Here is a 26,433-nt window from a genome sequence, read left to right as displayed (position 1 = left end):
TACAAAAGAAGGGAAAATTAGCTTTATTTGTACATCCAACCATCACTTGCATTGTTCGTGTGCAGGAAGCAGCCCGCAAATGTCACCCATGCTTCTGGCGTCAACGTAGCGTGCCCACAACCTGGCGACCAGAACCCGCCTCTGGAATGCAGCAGGAAACCAGAGCGTCTGGAGGAAATACACATGGTCATTGGGAAAACATAAAAGCTCCTTACGGTCAGCAGTAGGAATTGAACCCCAATCTTACAACTGCCGTGCTGTAAAGTGTTACACTAACTGCTCTGCTACTGTGACACCACTCACTTACTTTCTGCAATTTTTATACTTACTTCAATAGACAATAGGTGCAGGAGTAGGCCATTCGGCCCTTCGAGCCAGCACTGCCATTCAATGTGATCATGGCTGATCATCCACAATCAGTACCCTGTTCCTGCCCTCCCCAGATCCCTTGGCTCTGCTATCTTTAAGAGCTCTATCTAACTCTTTCTTGAAAGCATCCGGAGAATTGGCCTCCACTGCCTTCTGAGGCAGAGCATTCCTTAGATCCACAACTCTCTGGGTGAAAAGGTTTTTCCTGAACTCCATTCTAAATGGCCTACCCCTTATTCTTAAACTGTGGCCTCTGGTTCTGGACTCCCCCAACATCGGGAATATGTTTCCTGCCTCTAGCGTGTCCAATCCCTTAATAATCTTATATGGTCTTTGAAGTTATCAGAATGAACGTATTCAATGCACATAAAAGTAAATCGTCATTGGACTAAATTTCAAAACAAACATCATCAACGCACCCAAAATGCTGGATGAACTCAGCAGGTCAGGCAGCGTCTGTGGAAATGAAAAAACAATGGACGATTTGACCGAGAACCTTCTTCAGGACTGAGAAGGAAGAGGGAAGATGCCTGAGTGGAAAAGGGGAGAGGAGGGGGAAAAAGCTAGCTGGGTAAGTGAAGCCAAGTGTGTGGGAAAGGGCAATGGCTGGAGAAGAAAAGATCTGATAGCAGAAGAGAGTAGACAAAAAGATAAAGGGAAGGAAGAGAGGAAGAGGAAGGACCTGGAGGGAGGTAATAGGCAGGGTAATGGGCAGGGGGAGGTGGGGATGAATTTGTTCACCAGAAGGAGAATTAATATTCATGTCACCAGGTTGGAGCGTACCCAGATGGAATATAAGGTGATGTTCCCCCACCCTGCGGGTAGCCCGTTCTTGGTACAAGAGGAGGCCATGGAACGACATGTCAGAATGTGAATGGGAATTGGAATTCAAATGTTGGGCCACCGGACAAACACTTTAGTGAAGTGCGCCCTAACATCTGTACTAATGTCAGTCAAGGTTAGTAAATGTGATGAAACCACTGTCCAAAACTATGTGTTTTTAAACAAATAAAAGTGACTCCTACAAATGTGAATGAATGTACATAAGTTAAAGCAAGAAACATACTTCTAATTACACTCAACAGTGAATACTTCACAATCCCTGAATTTTTTTGTCCCTGAATCAGAAGTTTGAGATCATTGTGTTTTTACTGAGAGCTCTAATGATAGAGCAATAAAGGACTATTACCAACCGGTGGTGCAGTGGCATCTGCACCAGACTTCAAGGCGAGAGGTCCCAGTTTCAAATCTGGTCGGCTTCTTGCACGCTTCCCATCCACCTGGGCTGAGCATCAAGCTAGCAACTCGGCCTCATAAAAAAATAGACAAAAATGCAGAAGAAATGGCTTCGATGCGCCACAAGGCACGGAAAGGAAAGGAACAAGAGACCAAAAATATTTTCAAAAATGTCGCCTTTTAATCTGTTTTCAAGGAACAAATAACAATACAAGCAATGACAATAAAAATGCATGGACCGGCCTAAATACCAGATTGTCTTTCTATACACTTTGCTTTATCAGAGCCAACAATCCTCAAGACAATTGTTTCAGTAAAGTATTTACACTTCATCACATAGGTAGTAAAGTTTGCATTTCATTTTGTCTTGCATACATTTAACCTATAGACAGATGATATTGACTTGTTTTTCTTTACAAAACTTACAAAAGGTAATACAACATCAAATTTACCTGAGAGGAAATTTGTTCTTAACATAATGCTTCTTTTCCCAAACTACCAAAAAGACTACACGGATGATTCTTAAAAGACAGAAAATGAATGAAGTATCCTGTTGCAGATACAGAATTAGTTATTTTCTTTAAATTACATAAGTACCATTAACTTAGAAGGTTTACATTCATTACAAGAAGGTTGTTTAATTTTGAACCATTTTGAATTAACACTGATTACTGCAATGCTAATTGCATTTTGTTTTGTACAATGAAATTTTCATTATGTAGAAGAATGCATCCGCTTGTTACCCTGTTTCATAAACACTGACCATCGTGAAGTCAATGACTACATGGGAACTTTCAGAATTCACATTGCATTAACTAACCTTCAGTGTCAGTTGTCATTTCAAAAATAACTTGTTTCCACACAGAATCATTGCAGGAACAAACAGTAATGTGGGAGGTTTGATTCCATCAAGCACACCAGCAAAAGTGAGGTAATGTCAGTTTACTATTGACTACAGTACTGAACATTCCTCTGCTGTTTCTTTGCATCAGTTTTGGCATCTGGTTCATCGATATTCTGAAAGTACTCATCACAGCTTTTTTTTTGTTAAATAAAACTAAACAGATCCAAAATAAGCAGGCAGCTTTACTGGCTGCTGGAGGATGTGCCTTTCCTTGGAGAGAGGGTGGAAGTTATATTCAGAGATCTGCTGTTATCTGACTCCATGGAGCTGTTCATCGTCTGTCCACATTGCCTGCTGGAAGGGTTGATAGTCCTGCAAAGTTGCAGTCAGTAGAAAGAAACGAGTAAGAGAAATTATGGCCAGTGCTCCTTCCAATCAAAACTTGGAAAAACTAAAATATTTGCCTTTTTTAATGCTTGTGTTCATTTTCCCATTTTTATATTACCAATAATGTTATTATTTTCTCAACAGATATTACCCTTAAACCATCAGTGTCTTGAACCAAGGGGAATAACTGAGACCATATGATTAAGACATAAAAGTAGAATTAGGCTATTTGGCTGATTGAGTCTGCTCCACCATTGCATCATGGCTGATTTATTAACGTTCTTAACTCCATTTTCCTCCCTTCTCACCATAACCTTTGACATATAACATGAAAAGAAGTGGTCCCAACACTAATCCCTGTGCAACAACACAAGTCACTGGCAGCCAGACAGAAAAGGCCCACTTCATTCCAATACTTTGCCTCCTGCCAGTCAGTCAATCTTCTATCTTTCCTGTAGCACCTTGTCTTATCTTGTTAAGCAGCCTCATGTGGGGCACCTTGTCAAAGGTCTTCTGACAACCCAAATAAAAACATCCACCAATTCTCATTTGTCTATCCTGCCTGTTATTTTGTCAAAGAATTCGAACAGATTCATCAGGCAAGATTTCCAAGAAAATCGTGCTGAATTTGGCCTATTTTGTCACCTGCCTTCAAGTAGCCCAAAACCTTAATGATAAACATCTTACAAATCACAGCAGTCATATGGAAGGCCAAAAATTTCCTTTCTTCTGCCTCCCTGCCTTCTTAAAGTGTGGAGTGACATTTGCAATTGTCCAGTCCTTGCCAACCATTCCAGAATCTATTGACTCTCCAAAGAACATTACTAATGGCTTCACATCTCTTGAGTTACTACTTTCAGAACCCTAGGTTGTTGTCCATCTGGTCCAGGTTACTTATCTACCTTCAGACTTCCCAAGCAATTCTCGTTAGTACTGGCAACAAACCTTCTCCTTAGCAATCAAAGAAACATAATATCTTCACTCACCTCAGCTCTGAGCCGATTCCACGACCTATGTACTCACTGTCAAGGACTCTACAAATCATGTTCTCAGCATTATTCACTTACTGTTTATTTCTTTTTGTATTTGCACAGATAGTCTTCTTTGACACATTAGTTGATTGCCAAAGTTTCTGTGTAGTTTTTCATTGATTCTGTTGTTTATGGTGCCATATACAGTAGGTAATTTGATAATAACTTTATTTTGATTTTGAAGTTTTGAACATTTAATTGACAAAACATCTGAAAATATGAAATATATTGAGCCCAGGATGTTTTACAAATATATGCATAAGAATAGGGTGGTGAGTCAATTAGAATTATAGTGCCCCACCAAAACTAACTGATAAGACACAGATTTCAGATGAAGTGGCTTGATCTTGCATAACCCTATTGTTGATCTACAAATGCAAGCACAATATTTCCTGGACTGTTGCTCTCTCCTTTGCCTGACATTGTTCAGATTGGCCAGACAAAAAAAGGTTAGGGAACATTTAACTTGCATCTGACTGAGCAACATACAGTACATAACCAAACAAATACCAAAGTCAGTTAACAAAGTGAAGGGCCGTTCAAATGAAACTTTTATTTTAATAAGCAAATGCATCTAAAATTAACCAACTCTCCTCATTCACCTGCAAGTGAGAAACCACCTTACGACCAGCAACTTTTGATAAGACATTAATTTAGTTCTCTCTATACAGTTTTTTAAAAGTAACAGTCCTTTAAAAATAAAAAATCTTTTCTCAAACATTTTCCAAAAGAAAATTTTTGAGTAATAGCTCGAAACAGCCCCTTTCTGTGGCTGGTAATTAACTTTTGATCAAACATCGAAATATGCACAATTTATCTGACTTCTCTCAATGCACATAGCTAAAAATCAAGCATATCCCGAGTCTGAGATGAACTATTTAATCATTTTATAAAGCCACTTGATTTCATTGAAAACTTGGTTTCTTATCTTTCCCACTTAAAGTAATCAAAAGAACATTTCAATGAGGAAGGCTGTCCACTACACCATGTGAATAGATCTGTAAGCTGGCAATCACAGCAACTAATTATCTCTCAGATCATCAAGATCTTTGTATTTAATCTCTTTTGATTTTGGTAATCTAACTAAATGGAATAAGACAACATTTTAGGAATAGAGTAGACTATACTCAGAATATATTATACTTCAATGTATATGTACTCTAGCAATTCAGCAATATAATTTATTGCTCTTTGTCTTTCGGACTGGACATCCAATGGAATAAGATATTGTAACAAGGTGAAACTGAAGAAGGAGGGAGGCACATCACTTCCTTGTTAGTTCTGATCCCTCAGCTTTGAGCAGTGGAGTCAATCAAAGTAATCACCAAAGTTTTCAAATCTGTACCTGCGTATTCCCCATAATAAACAAAATGTTAACGATTCCCCAATGTTATTGTTACAGAATACTTATCTTAAAATGTCAACTCTATTAGGGAAAAATATTCATTTTGAATACAACTTTCTTTTTTCATATTATTTCTAACTGAGAAATCTATTTACTTGTTTATTTGTCTTGAGAATTTATTATTACACATGACCTACAAGTAATGATTGCTTTTAATAATATAAATGTTGGATTAGAAGGTTCATAATGAAAAGATTACCCCTGAAGCTGCAACTGTAGTCTGGCTAGAGGGTGAGCAACTTTTCACTCTAGGTACCTCCTCCTGATTGGATGTAGATGACGATGAAGAAGATGGAGTCATGGTGACTGTATTGCTTGTACCTGCAAAATATTATTTAAGCCAATGAGGCATGTTGTTAAAGGTGGTTATAATACTTAACTTTTAAGATTCTTTCAATTAATAATCTCAGACCCACTTGAAGTGCCCTTGGACTTGCTTAAATTTTTAGGTTTTCTTTTTCTAGTCTGGATTCCTTCTTTCTTCATTGCCAGTGGCCTTGGAACCTTTGGACACAAAGGGAAGTATGTTAATGAAACAAAAACTGATTGTGCAATAACCAACTGAGAAACAACAAAGTTAAGCATTTTAAGACTTTAAAACCTTCATTTTGGCGCATTGGAAAATTTATCATTCTTAAAGCATTATGTAGACTAATGTTAGTAAAATAACTACATACCACCATCAAATATAATGGAATATTTACAAACGGCTTAATGTTACAGATAGAAATTAATATTCTCTTAAGCATGAGCAGGAGCCAAACGATGCAAGATTAAAATATTTTTTTCCTTTGATGCCATTCAGATATGAATATACTCAAAACAAGTCAGTTTGCTTGTCTTTCCTGAACAGGTACAATGCAGCCATTACAAATTTACTTCTCCGTTAATATTATCTGCAACTACTTCCTTGAAATTCTCCCAATGCAGAAAACTTTTGAGATCCAATTGGTCGCTAATGGAAGAAAATAGCATACCCCATGAAGTTTCATGTAAAGTCCACAAGCATTGCAGACGGGCTCGCCCTCTGCATTTCTGCGCCACAAAGTGGTAGTAGTTGTATGACAGTTGGCACAAGCCAGACCAATTCGCCTGGTGGAGGACTGGAAGATAATAACACACAAATAGCCAGACTATTAGACATGATGCACAAATTATAAAAGGTTACAATTATTGTTATTTTAATCTTTTTTTTCAGTTAATACCATAATCTTGTACTTTTAAAATGTTCAGAAAATAGCTGCAAAATATAATCTGTTGAAGCAAAGCTAAAATCACTGAAGACACACACTCAGCGATTCAGGAACAGCTTCTTCCCCTCTGCCATCCGATTCCTAAGTGGACATTGAATCTTTGGATACTACTTCACTTCTTTCTAATATACAGTATCTCTGTTTTCACACTTTTTTAATAATCTATTCAATATATGTAATTGATTTACTTGCCTATTTATTATTATTTTTATTTTATTTATTATTATATTTTTTCTCTGCTAGATTATGTATTGCTTTGAACTGCTGCTGCTAAGTTAACAAATTTCACTTCACACGCCGGTGATAATAAATTTAATTCTAATTCTGAAATATATAAATAATAAATGTGAGTGGGACATCTTTTCCTCAAGCCTGTGCCATCAATAAGCTTAAAGCTCATTAAATGACCTGTGACTCAGCTCCAGCCGCCTGTCTACATCCAATATTTCTTACTATAATGGATCTCTCAATCTCAAATTTAAAACTATCAATCAAGCCACCATGAAATAAGAGTCACAGAGTTGTACAGCAAAGAATAAGGCCTTTCAACTCATCTCATCTAAACTAGCCTTTAAGCCTATCCATATTTATCCATATGTATCTTTTTCAGCCCTGCCTATTTAAATACTTGACACTTTAAATATCATTGTTATATCTGATCCCTTATCTCCACTGGCAACATATTCCGGATACCAACCACTTTCCATAAAATACTTACTGCTCAGATCCCCTTGGAAACTCCTACACCTTGCCTGTGAACCTCTGGTTTGTGATGATGCTTTCAAGGATAAAGCTATCTATCCCTTTCAATGTTTCTCATAATTGTATTTATTTCTATCACATCACTCCTCAGTCTCCAGCTTATTCAGTCTTTCCCCATAACTAAGGACCTTTCATCCAGGAGAAGCTCATCTGCACTCTCGTTAGCACAATCACATCTTTCCTATAATACTGTGACCATAACTGGACACAAAACTCGAAGTGCAGCCTAACCTGTAACGTTGCAAAATAGCTTCCAACTCTTATATTCCGTAACCCAGCCTATTAAAAGAAGCATGTCATGTGCCTTCTCCTCCACCCTATCTATCTATGTGAGCACTTTCAGGGAACTACGGACGAGGATCCAGAGATTATTTCTCTTCATTTACTGTATATATCCTACCCAAATTTGACTTCCCAAAATGCCCTACCTTGTGTACTTATTGGGATTAATTCCATCTGCCCCCGCTCTACCCAATTTTCTAACTCATCTATATCATGCCATAGACTTAGACAACCTTCATCATGATTCAGAACGTCATACGTTATATCATCGTCTGTAAACTTACTAACAATACCTCCTAAATTTTGTATATCTCTATCAAATTCTCCTACGCTCTAAGGAATAAAGTCCTAACCTATTCAACCTGTCCCTGTGAGTCAGGTCCGAAGTCCTGGCAACATCCTTGTAATTTTTTTAAAATTTTAGACATTTTATTAGAACTCCTGAGAAAGGGACAAATGCAAATATATTGAATGTTAACTATAAACAGAACGAATCACTCAATAGACAATATGAGTGAATACTTTAATAAGCCTTTCACTTTGATGTTGACAGCATATCATATTGTTTCCATTCAATCCAAGGGAAACAGAATATCACAAAACTTTATAGGCACGATGCCTATTATATATTAATTTTAATTTTTTTCAGTCTCGCTTCAGTATGGGGCCCTTAGGTTAAGCGCACACACTTTGGAGTATTGTGTGCAGCTTTAGTCACCTGCCTATAGGAAAGATGCAAACAAGGTTGAAAGAGTACAGAGAAAATTTACAAAGTTGTTGCCAGGTCTCAAGGACCCGAGTTATAATGAAGATATTGAATAGGTTAGAGCTGTATTCTTTGGAACGCAGAAGATCAAGGAGATTTGATAGAGATATACAAAATCATGAGGGGTATAGATAGGGTAAGTGCAAGCAGGCTTTTTCCACTGAGGTTGGGGTGGGACGACAACCAGAGGGGTTGGGTTAAGGGTGAAAGGTGAGAAGTTTAATGGGAACATGAGCAGAAACTTCCTCACTCAAAGGGTTGTGACTGTGGAATGAGCTGCCAGCACAAGTGGTGCATGCAGGGCTCGATTTCAAAGTTTAAGAGAAGTTTGGATAGGTGCATGGGTAGTAGGGATATGAAAGGCTATGATCTTAGTGCGGGTCATTCGAAGTAGGCAGTTTAAATTGTTTTCAGTATGTACTAGATGGGACAAAAGGCCCGTTTCTGTGCTCTACCTCTCTATGATTCTATGACTAATACAGGCAAACTATTAAATTAGATTACATTTAGAAAATGGTATCGAATTAGTATCTGGGTAAGGTTCCACTCCATAGTGAAAAAATAGCTACATCAGTCAAATTCAAACGGAACCCACAAAGAAAACATAGCTTTGTTCTTTGGAATATTATTGAAGTTTACCTTCAAGCAGGTGTATGTTTAACCATTTACAACCAATGTATTTTTATGGAGTTATAGAGTTGTTTCATTGCTCTGGCATTGCAGCCATATAAAACATGTACTATAACTGAACTGGTTCAATTGCAGGCTTCGAATCAAGATGTGAAGCCTCCTAGATTAGTCACACCATATGCCATCCTGTCAAATCAACTCCAGTAAACTTCAACAAGGAGTGAAGATAAACTTCAAAGTGTAAATTTATATGGTCCACAATCTATTTGTGTGTCTCAAAAACTACTAAAAAAACTATTGCAACATACACAACGTGCTGGAGGAACTCAACAGAGCAGGCAACATCAATGGAGAAGAATCAAGGGTCAATGTTTCAGGGCCCTGATCAAGACATGTCATCTGGACCCTAAGAGAAAGAGAAGCCGTATTTCTAGAAGTTGGGAAGAAGAAATCTAGAGTTGTCTCTTCTAAAGGCATTGCTAGATCAATAACCAATCTTAAATCTGAGCTGGATGAACTTGGTTCACTAAAATTATGTTTATAATTAGCCAAGATCCCATGAAGTGGCAGAGCAGGTGGAAGAGATTAAATACTGATTTCTCTTGCTGTGTTCTGCTCAGTATTTAATTATGATGATTGTGATAAAATGATTGGTTGAGACAGGCATTCGGAACAATGTTACTCACAGCTAGAAAATACAGATGCAAATTAGGTACACAAAATTATGAGGGGCATAGATAGGGTAAGTACAAGCAGGCATTTTCCCCTCAGGTTGGGTGAGACCAGAACTAAAGCTCATGGGCTAAGGTTGAAAGGTGAAATGTTTAAGAGGAACCTGAGGGGCAAGTTCTTCAGAGAGTGGTGAGAGTATGCCAGTTGAAGTGATGGATGCAGGTTTGACTTCAACATTTCAGAGGAATTTGGACAAGTACATGGATAGGAAGATTACGAAGGGCTGTGGTCTGGCTGCCGGTCAATGGGACTAGGCTGAATAAGAGTTTGCCATAGACTATATGGCCTAAAGGGTTTGTGTCTCTGCTGTAGGGTTCTATGATGCAGGGAAAAAAATCTAATGGCTATTTTACCTTACTACCAAGTGCTATTAGTGCATTAAAATTCTTTATGATTTGTAGTGAGCTCAGCAATACATTGTGAGCTCTATTTTCTAAAGTGCAGAATTCTACAATTAGTCTTGCTGAACTTATTTTAATTGTTGTTTTGCTTTTAGCCTCCACCTTGTGAACTTCGTTTGAGCCATAATTGTGTAAGAAATTCATTGCAGCCTTTAGGGCTAACAATTTGTGTCTTCTTCCCGTTCAAGTTACATGTTTTATGGACCATAAGACCATAAGACATAGGTGCAGAATTAGGCCATTCAGCCCATCAAGTCTGCTCCACCATTCCATCATGGCTGATCACAGATGCCACTCAACCCCATATGCCTGCCTTCTTGCCATTTTCTTTAATGCTCTGACCAATAAAGAAACTAAATATCCCCACAAACTTGGCCTCCACCATAGTCTGTGGCAGAGCATTCCACGGATTTACTACTCCCTAGCTAAAAAAAATTCCTCCTTACCTCTGTTCTTACTTCAGTTCTAAAAGGTTGCCCCTCAACTTTGAGGCTGTGCCCTCTAGTTCTGGATACCCCAACCAGAGAAAGCATCCTCTCCACATCCACCCTATCTAATCCTTTCCACATTTGGTAGTTTTCAATGAGATTCTCACACATTCTTCTAAATTCCAGTGAGTACAAGCCCAAAGCTGTCAAACTCTCCTCATATGTTAACCCCTTCATTCTGGAATCATCCTCATAAATCTCTTCTGGACTCTCTCCAATGACAACACATCCTTTCCAAGATATGGGGCCCAAAACTGTTGACAATATTCCCATGTGGCCTGACTAGTGTCTTTATAAAGCCTCACCATTATCTCTTTGCTTTTATACTTTATTCCCCTTGACATAAATGCCAACATTGCATTTGCCTTCTTTACCACAGACTCAACCTGTAAATTAATCTTCTGGGGGTCTTGTACGAGGACTCCTAAGTTCCTCTGCACCTCTGTTGTTTGAACATTCTCCCCATTTATATAACAGTCCGTACTTTTGTTTCTTTTACTGAAATGTATTATCATACATTTCCCCACACTATATTCCATCTGCCACTGTTTTGCCCATTCTTCCAATTTGTCTAAGTCCTGCTGCAATCGCACTGCTTCCTCAGCACTACCTACCCCTCCACCTATCTTTGTATCACCCGCAGACTTTGCCACAAAGCCATCAATTCCACTATCTAAATTATTAACAATGTGAAAAGTAATGGTCTCAATACTGATCCCTGTGGAACACCACTAATCACCGGCAACCAACCAGAAAAGGCCCCCTTTACTCCCAATCACTACTTCCTGCTTAACATAATACTCAACTTGAGGTCCAAGGAACGAAACAATGAAACAATATTCCTCCCAAATCATAAGACCATAAGACATAGGAGAAGAATCAGGCCTGTCAGATTTTCAACTCCACTCCACCATTCCATCGCGATTTATCATTTCTCCCAACATCATTCTGCTGTTCTTACATTTGTTTCTTTCTCTATCCTTAAATTGTCATTGTCATCTATCTATCACACAGCTTGATGAACCCAAGTTCCCAGATGTCCCTTTGTTGCAATTACACTGGATTTTACAGTGCAAAAATCATATAATCATCGGAAAGAGTTAAAATATCCAAATCCAGTGGGTTCTGGGCCAAAATCCATAAACCTATCAAAAGCATTTTATTGAGCTTTTTCATTGTGTTTAAGAACATAATAAATCCCCTGGTATTCCCTGATATTAGAATGTTTGGAACTGCAAAAATAATATGACAAGGTCAGTTAGCAAAGGGGCATAAAATTAGCTCTGGCAGATGGCTCAAAGCAGTCGAACATAAAGTGGCTGGCAAGAGAACTCCTGCCCTGTGATTGTTCATTTTTTCCTGGAGTGCTACTTACAAGTCTTTTCAAAAGCAGGTCACTGAATGTGAGCTTATGAACCCAGTACCTTTACTGCTCCTCTCACTTTAATTCATGGCCTCAATGCCAAGCAAGTATGTTTGGCTGGCCTCCAACCTCTGCGGGAACTGACCTGAGACAGGTATTCTGGGATTCTGCAGAACCACAGCCTAATGTAGTGTTCCTAGACATTGCTCTAAGACAAGGGTTCCCAACCTTTTTATGCCATGGATCCCTACTATTAACCCAGGCAGTCCGTGGAATTCCTTTAGGATTGTAGGCTGCATTAATGAAAAGCATAAAATGTGCTATGGAAGAGATTAATCAGTGTTTTGTGGGACGCAGGCATTACTGACAAACTTCAACATTTATTGGATATCACTAAATGGCCTTGGAAAGGTGGTGATGCACACACATCTTCTTGAAATTGGGAGACAGTGAAAAAACATGTAACGTCAAAGTAGAGGGTGCAGAGAACATAGAACAAAGCTTTCCCTGTACCAAGCAACATTTGCAGGGGGTGGAAAGCATAGGAAGGTGCATCTCCTCACACATTAACCATCATAAACTCAATGATATAATCAATTTATTCCTTTTAACCGAGCACTATACAAATTATCTTCTTATTGACCTTCTTAGTTATAATTTAGAGATTAGCTTTAGTTTGTCACATGAACATCAAAATATGGAAACATACAGTAAAATGCATTATTTGTGTCAACGACTAATACAGTGCTATAATGTGTGGAGAGCCTGCAAGTGCCACTTTGCTTTCCAGTGCCACATAGTGTACTATATTGGCACCAGAATCACATGCATAACTTACTAAGCCTTACTAACACATACATCTGTGGGAGAGAACCAGAGCACCTGGAAGAAACCCATGTGGTCACACAGGGAGAAAGTACAGACTCCTTACAGACGGCAGCAGGACTGAACCCAGTTCGCTGGCGCTGTAAAGCCGTAAACTAACTGCTATGCTACCTTGCCATGACTCTTTGGGATTTTGATTTTTTTTTAATCTCACTCTTCCTGCATTTATAAAGCATATGACATGCCAAAGTGACTTACTACCAATGCAGTACTTTTCACATGCAATCCACTGCTGTATTGTCAATCAATCTGAACACAGCAGATGATATGATTCAGCGCTGTTCATTGAGGTATATATCTTCAGTCAAAACACTAGGAAATCTCAGTTGTTCTTCAAACTTAGTGCCGAAAGTTTTTCTTTCTTTCAAACCACCATGGAAAATAAATCAGAGCTCCTACTACAGTGTCCCCAACAGTGCTGCACTCCAGCAGACAGTCTCCCAGGACCCTTTTCTCTCCGTGGGGGAAATTTAACTGCTAATCTGTGACCCAGATGCAAATGTACAGCCAATTGATCCCCGGGGGAACATTTACAACGAATAGTGCACAAATGAACCCATAAACACATCCTTCAACAACTAGGAAGGCAGATTAATTTGTACATTTTACAGCTTGCAAATAGAGCCTATGTTCCTTTATGTTTGCCTGCTGACTGAAGATTGTGGTAAATTATTAAATACATCTGAGTTCAAGTCACAGCCTTCACTTCTCTCTAATTGCGTCATTGCAGGTCCATCATTACCTGGAAAAACCATATTAGCAAGAGCCTGGCGTGGAAGTTCAAAGTTTAGTTGTGAAGAACGGGGTGGGTATACGTTTAATTGTAGGTAAAGTTTCAACATTTTAAATTGCTGCTAACTTTTTTTAAATTATCAACTTGTTCTTTTGATCCGACCGTCAGTTATCTTACAATAAATCTAAAAATTCCGACTTGTTTTTGCAGTACTAGGGAGCAAAAAATAACCTGGATTCTTACTACAACAGCTAATCCTAATTGTAGACCGAAAAAAGAGCTGCAATCACTACCGTGATTGCCTTTATCTCCTTGTTTTAGCGGGGGCTGTTGTAGCTCAGTAATGCAAGCTAAGGAATATTCCCTGCCGCTTTATCTCACCTCACGGTAACCATTTGCCTCATTAAATTAAGTGGCTGGGGGCGTTCAGTGTTTTCCCACAAAAAAAACCTTTTAAAGTCTCTTTTTAACACAGCAGTTGATGTGATTCCCTTCTTAAAAAGAAAACAGCCAATTGCGAAACAGCGTAGTAATTGAAGAAACTAATCAAAGCTCTTTATCGAGTTTAACACTATTATTAATCAAGCCGGTAAATAGATGCAATAAATGTGATGTCAGATTTGGGAGGAAGAAATCTTCTCGTTTGGAATAACTTTTGCCGCTGGACTCTGTTTAACTCCACTCTTGTTTTATACAGTACTAGCACGGGAATGTCAACAAATTTTTGTCACATAACGCCAGACTCTTGATTCCACACACAGCAAGGGGAAAAAAGTTCTGAACATAAACCCTTTCATGGCCTGACGGTGAAAATGACATCTCTTTTCCTATAGTTATCTGCTTATGGTTTAAAAATAAAGTAATTCCGTTTCAAGTACAGAATACAGAAGGCTGGTTACCATGGTCGATTAAAGGATTAAAATGCACAATTTTACTGGACTCACTTCATATGAAACGAGAACTAGAAGAAATCTGGGGGAGTTGGTTTCAAGCCTGTCTTGCCTAATAGGGAAGGTTCGGCCATAACGACGGAGTGCTGTGCATTTCCACTTAGATGCTGTTTTCATTTTCGATTTATTCCCAACGTCATTGGCTTCGCTAAGTTAAACTATTCTCAATATGATGGTCCTTCAAATGTACGTTGGGACAAACTTAAATTTTAGTAATCACCAATAAAAACTAGATTGGCATGTTATAGGAGTGAATAATGCTGAAATGTTTCCCAACATTAATCAGTATTATTTTGCATTGGGGCAAACCCTAACTGATAAATAAATATTTAGAGTGGCTGGTCATTGTGGGTGAATAATGTCATCATCATAGTGGATCCTTTACAATCACAACATCATCTTCTAAAATACATATACAGTTGCTGTGTGTATCTACTGATACACTGGACTCTAAATGGTTTCAAGTACTGGTTTTAGAGTACCGAAGACTAATTAGTTAATTAAAGGACTGAAATACACAATTTTACTGGACTGGATTAAAAATGCGATTCTTTTTTTCCCAATTAACAGAAGCTCAAACTTTGCATTGTATTCTAAGAAGTATTGCTACCTTGCAGACTCTAGTTATCATTTATATTAAAGGTAGTACCTGCTGCATCTGGATTGGACTGGCGGGGTTACATAAGCCGCTTACCATTCTCTTCTGAGGTTTGATAAGAGGTCGGCTGAGCCCGTTCATCTTATGGTACAGACCGCAGGCGTTGCACAAGTAATGGCCGGTGCCGTCGCGTCGCCACAGGGGAGTGGACATGGAGCCACAATTGACACATTCGCGGGCTTCGGACAGCTCCTCCAGCAGCTCTGCCGTCCACCAACATAAAGAAAGTTATTGAAATAATGCACTTAATCATCTTCTACCAAAGCTACGTGAAATAATTACAACGAATCAATATTCTGTCATTATAATGACTACCATCTAAAAATTTATCATTGTCTGTAAAGCACTTTGGTAGGTCTTGGAATGCCTTTGAAAAGTAAGCCTGTCCCTCTTGCCTACTTCAGTATTTACTAACTCGTGAGTTTTAAATTCTTTGAAAATATTATTTTTAAATCATGTGCTCCAATATTGCTTACATTTTATGTTCTAATAGTAACATTGAAAATTTCCAATAGGAATGTCTTGTCGTACTTGTTCACCGTTTGTAGAAAAATTGAATTAGGATTTTAATGTCCAACTCCTTGAGTTTCAAATTTTATTTCTGTTTTAGTGCAATTGTTCCGCTGTACGCCGGTCCTTTCCGAGAACCTCGGGTGAAAACCAGTTTTAAAGGAAATGGTTCGGCCATTACAATCGGGAGCTGATTTGCTGTGACAAAGTACTTACTGAAAACAAAGGCCTGGTTTAGGGTGAAAGTTGGGTTCGTTGGCATTTTAAAAAATAAACCTTGGTCTGAATTTTCTCACTCTAGTTTTTAAGAAGAGGTGACTAGTCCCGAAATTAAATGGGTATTTTTTTTACTGTTGGACTGGATTAAATGGGTAAATGGTCCTGCCGAAGGGTTTCGGCCGGAAACGTCGTGAGTTCCTCCAGCATTTTGTGTTTGTTAAATGGATATCGGGTGGCTTATTACATAGATCGTTCTGTATTATTTCCCTGATGAGTATCCATGCTCACTGGAGAAGTTATTTTTTTCACAAATCGTGACCAGCGGCTAACAGGAGTTATACGCACGTACTTCCAAGTCTAAACACCTAAGAATATCTGATTTACTGATTGGCTAAATTGCCAGCCTGTGCACTTATCATCTCGATAATAAACCTGCTGCCCATTGTACTGAGCACCTTCCAAATACAGAATGCTGCAACCAAATAATGCCGCCTGGATAAATGGTGCGTCTGCTCTTGTTGGCCTGCCTTCCATTCATCCAAAACATTTTAAACAGGAGGGTTGACTTGGGCCATAAGATAAAGGACAAATCAGCCCATTAACAACCTCTGCTTTAAATATATCCAATGACTTGGCTGTCTGGGGCAATGAATTCCAGATTCACCACTGGCCGGCTAAAGTAATCCCTTCTCATCTCTGTTCTGAAGAGATGTTCTTCAATTCTGATGCTGTGTCTTCTAGTCCCCGATATGGGAATAACTGTCTCTCTATCCATATTTCAATATTCCATAGATATCATTGAGATTATTCTTCTAAAGTCCAGCCAGTTATTGTTATTTTAATAGATAGTCGTATCTATTGTTTTTTTTCCCCTACCCTATCGATTGTGGTGAAGATCAGCGGTTCTAAGCTGAACAAAATCTTTATTTTGGCTAATCAATACAGTCACTGGAAGCAGGGTGTGGGTAGTGAATCGACTGTAATATAACATACCATGACACAAAGTTATGTGTATTTCGTTAAATACAAAACTTTCAGTTTGTAGGAAGATTCAGATTGGCAGAGCTTCGTTGTTTAATTCAATATTAACCCTTCTGTGTGAATCCTGCACTGTGATGTATAAATTGGAGAAAATATAATTCTAAAATTTAGGTCAAACGAAAAATGTAACAGTGAAAAAATAACCAATGAAGAAGTGGATTTGCGTGTATACTGTAAAGTACAGAGAAAGTGCTGGAAATATTCCTGTCAGGCCGCGTCTGTGGGTTAACTTTCAGATGAAAGCTCTTCCGACCGAAATATTAACTTTGTTTCTTTCTCTACAGACTTGTGAAGTGTTTCCAGCGTTCCCTACTTTTATTTTAGCTTTCCAGCATCTGCAGGTTTTTATTTTATTCTGTTCTGTATTGATTACAGTACTAAAAATACAATGTAACATGAAGGGCGGGCATTGGGAAAATGATTTTTCCCCTCTTCCAAAGTAAGTTGCCTGATCCTCTTAAGTATTTCCAGTAATTTGTTTTGATGTCATCGGCATGAAAACATCAGAAACAAAGAACCAGAACCCATAGATATTAAAGTAGAAACTTTCAGCATATCCGCCTTCTTCAGATTGAGAATACTCACTTGGTATACAGTAAACGGTTTCTAAAATGTTAATACGTTGTCAAAGCACAAACCTTTCTTGACTACAAATCTGGCAATCTTTCTAGTCTTTTCATCTTTGTATATATAGTGTAAATATGATTCTGACGTGGTAAACATCTGGACAATTAACCACCTTCTGTCCTGTCCCAAATACAGCGGGCCTGTCCTTCATTGCTACATTTTGGTACGTAAATGTAACCGAACTACAATACTTCAGATCGTCAACGCCTTACACGGCGGTTGATTAAAACAAAGCCCTCTGCTGGAAATTAATTAACCCTCATCCTGCCCGAATATTCACCACCCTCCTATTTTCCAACCCTGGGCCACTTTTATCGGGGACTTTCCGAGTAAAGCAACACGCGCTCAGCGCACTTTTCTCCCACCATATAAAAGCGTTCGACCTACAGCCTCGGGCTATAAATCAATTCCTTTATAACGCCAAATAAGACGGCCGGACCTTCCTATAATTGTCCGAGTTAATAATGATGATAAATGAATAGGGAATCCTCGTGGGATTTATAAACAAAATAATCTTATTTCAGAAAATAAACTCTTCTTGCTACAGATGTAATACGATTATAATAGCGCGTGTAATTTCAACATGTTATGTTTCGATTGCACAACTCTTGAAATCTTCCACGAAAATGACTGAAGGGGGCATGGGGAGGTGTAACGTCCTGGTAGAGGGCTGCTGCAAAAATGTTGGAAGGATTTATATGTAACCTGCAAGCCTACACTACAAAGAATTACTCGAGACAATGTCTCCCAGATTGATCGCTCCAACAACAAACATCAAAGCAGCGAAAGGAGAGAATTAATCCTTCATAAACATATTCTCAGCAGTTGCTGTATAAACGCTGTCTTCAAACAAGCTGAGGTGTTTCCACAGTCTAACAGTTTACTTTGCGGGTAGTTTAAACGTTAATTGGTTCAGCACAATTGTTTCTACATTTACAATGCGCTTTAATATCTAACTGAAGAGATGTAACAATGGTGGCTCCAAAGGGAGCAAGTAGTCTGGATCCATTGCCAAATGGTGTGGTCTTGCACTGAAAGGCGATTATCGCCGTCTCGGCTGTATGTAACGAAACGGTGGGGATGGTTATATTTAAAAGCGACAGTGTGCTAAATGAGAGGCAGAAATTGTAAACGTGTGAAACATGGGGGGAAATGAGAGACCCAGGCAAAACGACAGGCTTCTTCCGAAAGCCTGGTTCGGTGCACTAGAATATCACTTTCTATTCCATCGCTGAAATTATTGTTTCTACAATTCCTCAGTATACGCACAGTCCTGAAAATCCATGCAATATTGTTTTGGTCCGAGGAAGTGGAGCCCTTGTCGGTACTGAGTTTTCTTTGGAGTGCGCGTCTGGACTTTGCAGACCATTTCTGTTTTTAGCGACAAAAATTCACATTCCAAGGGCAACATGCGGGGAGACATTTGATTGTCTGCAACCTCAACTTCGCCCGAATGCATTACTCAAAAAAGCAGCGAAACTTCATGTGCCCATTTTCTATGGGGTTTTGTCAGTCCGGGGCGAAATATGGTTATGTTTCATAAGGTTCGGACTGATGGTATTGATTATTAGGACTGAATTTATTTCAACACAAACAATAGAAAATCTGCAGATGCTGGAAACCCAAGCGACACACACAAAATGCTGGAGGAACTCAGCAGGCCCGGCAGCATCTATTGACGAGCACAGTCGATGGTTCAGGCCGAGACCCTTCATCGGGATTCATGGGGAAGGATGGCGGCCCGAAAGGTCGACTGTTTACTCCTTTCCACAGAAGTTGCCCGGGTTGCTGAGTTCCTCCAGCACTGTGTGTGTGAATTTAACTGAATCCTATTTCCTAAAATTCATTTCCTATTTTTCATCAGCTGATCAAAAAATTGTTTCAGCGACAGTGGAGATTCAATAAAATTGATCCATCTGCGTGGTGCCTAAAAGTGATCTTATAAAAAAACACTTCATACTGAAAGATTCCATTCACTATAAAACGTGCAAGCATCCAATGTGAAATATTGTTTAAAAAAAACCACCAGCTAACTTCATCTAAAGACTTAAAACTCACCACAGAGGTGTAATTTTTTGTTTGTTTTGATTTACCTGGTCTAACCTGCAACTGCAGATTTGCGAATCTCGGCTTTATTTTTTTTAAATGCAGTGTTCCTTTAATTTATGTTTGATTTTAGGAATTAGCTGTGACAGATTTTAGATTGTGAAGTATATTGAATAAAGAGTGGGATTTAGATTCTGATCCGAGAATCCGAATGTGATCCTGAGACTCCCGGTTTGCGACCCCAATTGAGTTGCTACCTATGATCCCTTCGACTTTGTCCACGTCAGTTAACCCTCTATCAATATAATCAGATAATGGAATAAACAGTAACTTCTATTCTGCTTGTGGCAGAACCCCAAAGTACTGATTCTAACACTTCCAACTCGGGACAAACCTGAACACTTGGGAGTCGAACTGCGGCATATCGCTATGGAATTTATCTGGGACATCGATGTGATAGATACTTAAAGACAACTTACGTATTTAATTAATTACTTCGAAGTTTATATTTCGTACGATTGTGTTAAGTGTTTGTCTTTAACACAAACTGCAATGACATCATGTTCTTGAAATCATTTTATCCCTTAAAAGTTCGTCAAACAAGATAAGAAAGACTAACGTCACCGTAAGGAGCATATGGAAGAAATTAAACTTGATTTTCGGATTTGCGGTTTGACCTCTGCAGCAAGGCTATTTTAAAATCTTTACTGGTCCGAACGAGTAAACGGTGTCAAGCGCCTACGGTAAAGATTGCTCATAACCTTTTGCACAACCCATGCGCGCAAACGTGCTCTTCCTATGGTCTGGGAGGTCGGTATTACAATATCATGAATATGCAAATTGACAGTTTGCCAGGATTATGATAATTTCGTTTTACCGATTTATTTAAAGAATTGTTTATGTTGTTTGGGCGATTTGACTTTCGGGAAGAATGTAGAGCATTTTTTTGACATTGGTTAGATAAAACTTAAATTTTAAAATGCACAGCATGTTAAATGCAGAACATTAACTATAATAACTTTAATTCAAATTATACCTAAATGTGAGACTAGGGTGTACATAGAAAATGTTTTAACTAATGAAACGCGCATTTTCCAAAGAACGACTTCAAATGCCGATATGTATTCGCAAATCCATTTGGTTTGGGGAATTTCCGATTTCCTGCATGTCCCTTCGTGTAAATTAACCGTGAACAGACGGACCAAGCCTCTGATTAAAATAAATGCGTTCGCAGAGGCGAACGCAGAGGTGAGACCAGGACATGGTCACCACTACTGTTGGGTTTCAGGGCTGGCCAGTGTATGGGCCAGAGAAAGGAAGTTTATACTTTTTGTGACTTGTTCTGGGGGAGGGTAGTGAAAGCACACTCTTTAACGGATATCACAAAATTATCAATTCAAATAAATTAACTGCCGGTCAATAGCATGAATGCAAGGGAAAGAGGGCTGTTTTCTAAAATCTAACAGAAGGAAATCTGCAAATGCTGGAAGTGCAAAGCAACACACACATGCCTGGCCGGGCAACGTCTCTGAAAAAGAGCAGACAGTCGACGTTTCGGGCCAAGAAACTCCATCAGGACTGGAAAGGAAGTCAGAGGAGATGTAAAGCGTCTCTGACCGAAACATCGACCGTTCACTCTTTTCCACAGATGCTGCCTGGCCTGCCGAGTTCATCCAGCATTCTGTTTTTCCAAACCTAGTCTAGTTCAAGGTTCTCAGTTTATTTTCGGCTGTTAGTTATTAGGCAAAGGTGGCGAATCTTTATTCTTTTCATTCGAGTATTTGTTATTTTGTTCATAAATAGGAGAGTAATACTAGCTGAGTTTACGATAAACTGTAATGCGTTCGATATCACCGATGTTACACGTTAATAACGTAATTACTCCCCGTGAGAGTTCATTTCACAATTTCTCTTTATAGTTCGATCTTGCCAGATTTGTCTGAAAAGTTAGGCGTGTTTAGAATTTTTTAAGTCCTTATTATATTATTACTACTAATTCAGTAACATTTTCGGATTAGCTTGCTATTTAAATTGGACTAGAAAAGAGGAGTAGTGTGTGTGTGTGTGTGTGTGTGTGTGTGTGTGTGTGTCTGTGTCTGTGTGTGTGTGTGTGTGTGTGTGTGTGTGTGTGTGTCGTATGGGCTCCTGTGTGTCAGCAATCATTGCATTTAGATCCTCTAACACATTTATGCGTGCGTTTACTGGTTCTCTACGTGGAGAAAACATTCATATTCCCAAAATATAGACAGTAATGTAATAACAATAAATCGCATTCTAATTTACTGTCATTTTCCAGAATACGATACACTAATGATTAAGATCAAGGATTGGCATGAATATCTGAGAGAGAATAAGTGGGAGAAAGGGACTGTGGCAGGTGGGACCCGGAATAGAGTTAATGGGCCTACCGGCCTCCTGCTAAACAGTAAGATTTAATGAGATAAAGAATCTTGAAATTCTGACTGAGGTGTACAAGTAATGCGGAATGAGCGAATATTGTTCCGCGCTGAGTAACAGACATGAAGTTCTTGTGATTATTATTACAGTATAATCTATTTACCAAAATAGGCCTCAGTGGCTGTAAACTATCGTAGAATGAGAGCTGTGAAACAGAATATGTCAGTGTGAATTTATCGAAAAGGAAATAATTGTGCAGTTCACACAATTATGTGGCGGTTGTCGTTCCCGTTTATTAGGCAACACGAATTGTTTGACACTTAAAGTTGCCAGTCTAATCGACTGCTGACACGATTGCTGCAGGAGTTGTTTTAGAATGGATATTTCAAAATTCTTGGATGTGTCCAGGAAATATAACCTGATGTTTTCTTTTCATCTCACGACCTCCGATTTTGGTGTACTCGCAGCTCTAACAACGATATTTAGTCAAACACTTTTTGAATGTGCTCCGATATTAGCAAAGTTTGTCACATGCAGTAATTGTGCTGTTTATAGTATGTTTTAAATATTCTCACTGATCGAATGTATATAAATAAACTGATCTCAAAATGCCACACACGAATTTTGGTCGTATTATTTTGATAAGCATAATTTTTGGTGAAATTGACGATGCTTTGTACACTATGCCATATTTGGATGCGCCATGACTCATCTACAGTCACCCGCTCTCATCCTCTCCTGTCCCTGTTTTAGTAACAAAACGAAAATACCCGTGCAGAATTTCGTTCGCTACTATTAAACAGAAGCCAGAAGTTCCTTTATGATAAACACTCCTGACATATCCAAGAATGTAATGCGAGGCTGCGATTCTGCAATTTAAAATGTTCAATATCACACACAGCAACAGTACATCTAAACTACAACGCTCACAGCATTTTTTTTTTGCAGTTTAAGATGTTCCCAATTTAATGATGGAACAGTCCCACCACGTAGATCGGAAACAACTATTTCAGAGGGAGAATAAGGGATAAGAAGCTAACGATTGTCGGTCATAACACAAATGTCTGGTGCACGGGGTGGGGGGGGGGTGACTTACCTCCATTGGGTCCCCGCACTGGTATGGTTGTAGGTCTGCTTTGCAAGCTTTGCAGCATCGGGCTTTCAAAGGAACTTGCTGCAGTCCATGCCGAAGCCAACTGCGGCCCAACGTAAGAAGTGTAAGGGCTGGGATAAGATCCATTAAGAGGCCTGGCCAAAGCGCCAGTGTACTGATCTCTGCCATTCAGACTGTTATGGTAGCCAGAATCTCGAGAAGCTCCGTTTGAAATGGGCGGGCTGGGGGAGAAGGAGAATCTGCTGGAAACCATTTCGTGAGGTCTGCTAGAGCTGTAGGTTGAGCTTTCCGAGGCAGGTTGTGTCCAGACCGAGTGGTTAGTAACGGGGTGGCTCTGCTGGCTCGATCCGCCACCTTGGAGATAGGGAATGGTCTGGATCATGGAGCTGACCCTGGTAGTGGGAACATAGACGGGTGAACTTGTACTGGAGTGCATGAAGTTGTTAGGAACATCGTGGGGGTAGGTACTCGGACCCTGCACGGATGCCACAGGCAAACTTTGGTACATATCAATCGATGGATGTGTCACATATTCCCTTTTAATCCCTCTGGGCAGAAACAGTTTGCCTGTCTGATCCAGATCCGTCATGAAGGTGGCGTGTTCTTGTGTAGTGTGTCCAAAGGGAAGACAGGCGTCTACCGGCCTCCGCTGCAGGAGATGGCTTCTGTTCGTGTCCAGAGTGGGAACCGAGGATTCCGCCAATCTCAGGCTTTCTTCCGACCCTGAGCTGCCCTCTCCTCCGCTGTGGTGGCGGCCAGCAAACTTTAAGTAACCCTGGTCAGGCGGTGAGCTGAAACCGTTTGGGGCGAAGTGCTTTGCCACGTTTGACCAGTCAGGTTCATTCGGGTCCATCCAGGTTCCGAGAAGTCCAAACGCCAAAGTGTAGTCCTGGAGGATGGTCCAAAACAAATAGTCTGTAAGTGTAAAAATCAATGACAGAGAGAGAGAGAGAGAGAGAGAGAGAGAGAGACAGAGAGAGAGAGACAGAGACAGAGAGACAGAGAGAGAGAGAGAGAGAGAGAGAGAGAGAGAGAGAGAGAGAGAGAGAGAGAGAGAGACAGAGACAGAGACAGAGAGAGAGAGAGAGAGAGACAGAGAGAGACAGAGAGACAGAGACAGAGAGAGAGTGAGAGAGCGAGAGAGACACTAAAAAAGCCAGTTCTCGAGTTCGTTGTTAATTAAAGCTCGAATCTCCTTTTATCGTTCTGTCGTCCACTAGACAAACGGAACAATTGTATCACCTCTTAAATACCTCTTTCAAAACAAACCCCCTGAACAATTCTGGGTGTTCTTTTAAAGTACAAAGCAATTTGATAAAATAGTTAAACGGTCGAAGAATCATTTACGACTGATCTTTCAAGTGTATTTGCTGGAGTCCATCTCCCCTGGGGTTCATCTCTTTTGGCAGATTGTTCCACGCGTGTTCGGTGGGACGATCCTACAAGTATATCACTTTAAAGTTCATGCTCTTTTCAATGAAAATCAATTTCTCTAAAATTTTTCGTTCATATTTTGACCATGAAATAGTTACTCGCGGTCTTTTAAACTGCCCCGGGTGAGCATTCGCTACTGGTCAAAGTAAGAATAAAACTGCTGCGCAGTCACAAAAACCACCCGCCTCCATAAAATTCCTGAAAACCGACTATCAACTCACCCCCCCCCCCCCATCTCTTCTAAGGGAAGTTAGGAGACTTTAAAAATCAACAGTGAAAAGTTCACCATCCTGCAAATCTAACGGAGAGTGCGTAAATGAGTAAGGGGTGGGGGGGGGGGGGGTCAGTCAATGGAGAGTCTACATACTTGGCCGTTTACTAACCTGGTTTACCGGTACAGGTTTCTATACGATACCAATCCGAGCCATCGCAAACTCTTGTCTTTAAATGTCGGGTTTGGAAGACCTTTAGCATTCCCCCCGAAACGAGATCGCAAGGCAAGCGTGTGACGACACATGCTGCAGCCTCGGCTCTGGCGTGCAAAGACTTCCCCCCCAACGCTGCGCCATTTGAAGATCTCAATATATAAAATGACATTAACGCGCTGACTACATCCAGATACAAATGTCTTGCACTTAGAATCCCGGGTAATAACCACATGCCCCTACAGAACTGGCCAAGACATATCGACAACTTGCAAACTGGAAAGCAATTAGATTTCCAAAGTAGCGAGAACGCTGAGGTATCAAAAGATAAGTTGGCCAGAAATTACAGAAACCACACATCGATAGAGATAGGCCCAAAACGAACAGTAAGTAATATGCCTTAGTTACGCCAGACTAGAGTAAGATAATTCCGAGATAAGAAATATAATAGATAAGAGCTAAAGGCACGATAAATAACCACAAAATCATCCAGTACTATCACAGCAGGCATGCTACACTTGAACGAGGCCGTCGAACATCTGAAAAGAGTGTGGAAAGTAAGATGCCGACCTAATGGTGTTTTGCCATCACTCAGGTGTTTGTAGAAGTCCAGTGTGTCTTAAGACCAGTATGTCTAGGTTCTGGGCGGTAGAGTGCGTGTCTCTGCTCTCTGCTGAGCTATTTGAGAGGAGGCAGCGCCTTGAGCACAATTCACTGGAAAACTGGAGATCCTGATTGGATTCACACAGAGCTGACTTAAACACGGGCTCTGCAGCGCCTCCACAGCGGCGTCGATCCTAACATGCAACATGACCCCAGCAAAACTGGTCCGCAGAAAGACTGGAGCGCTCTGCGCGTCTCGTTTATATCTCCAGTCTCACAGATAGGTAGAGACGGGAGGACTGAAGCAATCAGAGACAGGGTGCCAGATACAGGGAGATAACTGGGGGAATAGAATGTGAAAATGATTGAGTGTAGAGGGGACAGCAAAGCCTTTGAACTCCGCCGTTAAAGCCTCTAACTAAAAGCACGACCGTCTAACTTTCAAGGAAAGGAATTTGACACCGACTTTAAACTCGTAGACATTTTAAAATTAAAAGCGTGCATACAGGAAAATCAACGAGACAAGGCTGATAAACAATCACTGCACCTGTCTTGTGACTATTTCAGTTAATTTAGGAGCGAACTGTTTGAAACGACGAAACTTGCAGGCATGGTATGCAAGGTTAGGCGGGCAACAGCCTCAACACTATTTTGCCTGCATTGTCTTGTAGGGGCGTCTAGCTTCCCGCAGTGAGGGGAGAAACATTGCCCTTTTTTAAAAAAAACTGGTGTTCCAAAGTCAGGTGCGCAGTTCAAATCTCTTTCATTAATCTTCGCCAACCCGGCAGTAGCGTCCATGTTTCCAACGGTATCCGCTGCATAAGAGACTATAAATTCAAAGA

The 26,433-nt window shown here is 39.9% G+C and overlaps 1 protein-coding gene and 1 long non-coding RNA gene across 4 annotated transcripts in view; one reads left to right on the top strand and one right to left on the bottom strand.

Moving 5' to 3' along the window:
• The window catches only part of LOC132401725 (uncharacterized), a 30,206-nt gene extending 14,913 nt beyond the window's left edge, over positions 1-15,293 (top strand). Inside the window, exons 2-4 of the long non-coding RNA XR_009514685.1 lie at positions 1,141-1,327; positions 13,565-13,639; positions 15,160-15,293. This is a non-coding gene — a long non-coding RNA (uncharacterized LOC132401725). The remainder of the gene's footprint in view (positions 1-1,140; positions 1,328-13,564; positions 13,640-15,159) is intronic.
• LOC132401709 (GATA-binding factor 6-B-like) lies at positions 1,321-25,697 on the bottom strand. Of its 3 annotated transcripts, none has more exons than XM_059983836.1 (7): positions 25,559-25,697; positions 23,112-24,018; positions 15,212-15,378; positions 6,250-6,375; positions 5,689-5,776; positions 5,472-5,593; positions 1,321-2,821 (listed from the first exon to the last, which is right to left on the bottom strand). In XM_059983836.1, exons 2-7 carry the CDS (start codon positions 23,980-23,982, stop codon positions 2,759-2,761), a joined length of 1,437 nt encoding a protein of 478 aa, XP_059839819.1. In that variant the 5' UTR covers positions 23,983-24,018; positions 25,559-25,697; the 3' UTR covers positions 1,321-2,758. The 3 variants fall into 3 exon arrangements, with proteins under 3 accessions (XP_059839819.1, XP_059839804.1, XP_059839813.1); XM_059983821.1 differs by having other exon boundaries at positions 2,686-2,821; positions 15,167-15,378; XM_059983830.1 differs by lacking the exon at positions 25,559-25,697 and adding an exon at positions 24,947-25,057 and having other exon boundaries at positions 2,686-2,821; positions 15,167-15,378.
• Between the last annotated feature and the right edge of the window lie 736 nt (positions 25,698-26,433).

This window comes from Hypanus sabinus, chromosome 1 (assembly GCF_030144855.1).
Source record: "Hypanus sabinus isolate sHypSab1 chromosome 1, sHypSab1.hap1, whole genome shotgun sequence".
Classification (NCBI taxonomy): domain Eukaryota; kingdom Metazoa; phylum Chordata; class Chondrichthyes; order Myliobatiformes; family Dasyatidae; genus Hypanus; species Hypanus sabinus.
The sequence above is the reverse complement of the archived record's forward strand: the minus strand, read 5'-3'. Positions and strand labels throughout refer to the sequence as shown.

Coding starts and splice junctions, on each gene's coding strand:
- LOC132401709 (XM_059983821.1), bottom strand. CDS start 23,982: ATGGACCCGAATGAACCTGACTGGTCAAACGTGGCAAAGCACTTCGCC. Junction 15,379..23,111: donor AGTGCGGGGACCCAATGGAG/GTAAGTCACCCC, acceptor GGTGGACGGCAG/AGCTGCTGGAGGAGCTGTCC. Junction 2,822..5,471: donor CTACAGTTGCAGCTTCAGGG/GTAATCTTTTCA, acceptor GCAACTTTGCAG/GACTATCAACCCTTCCAGCA.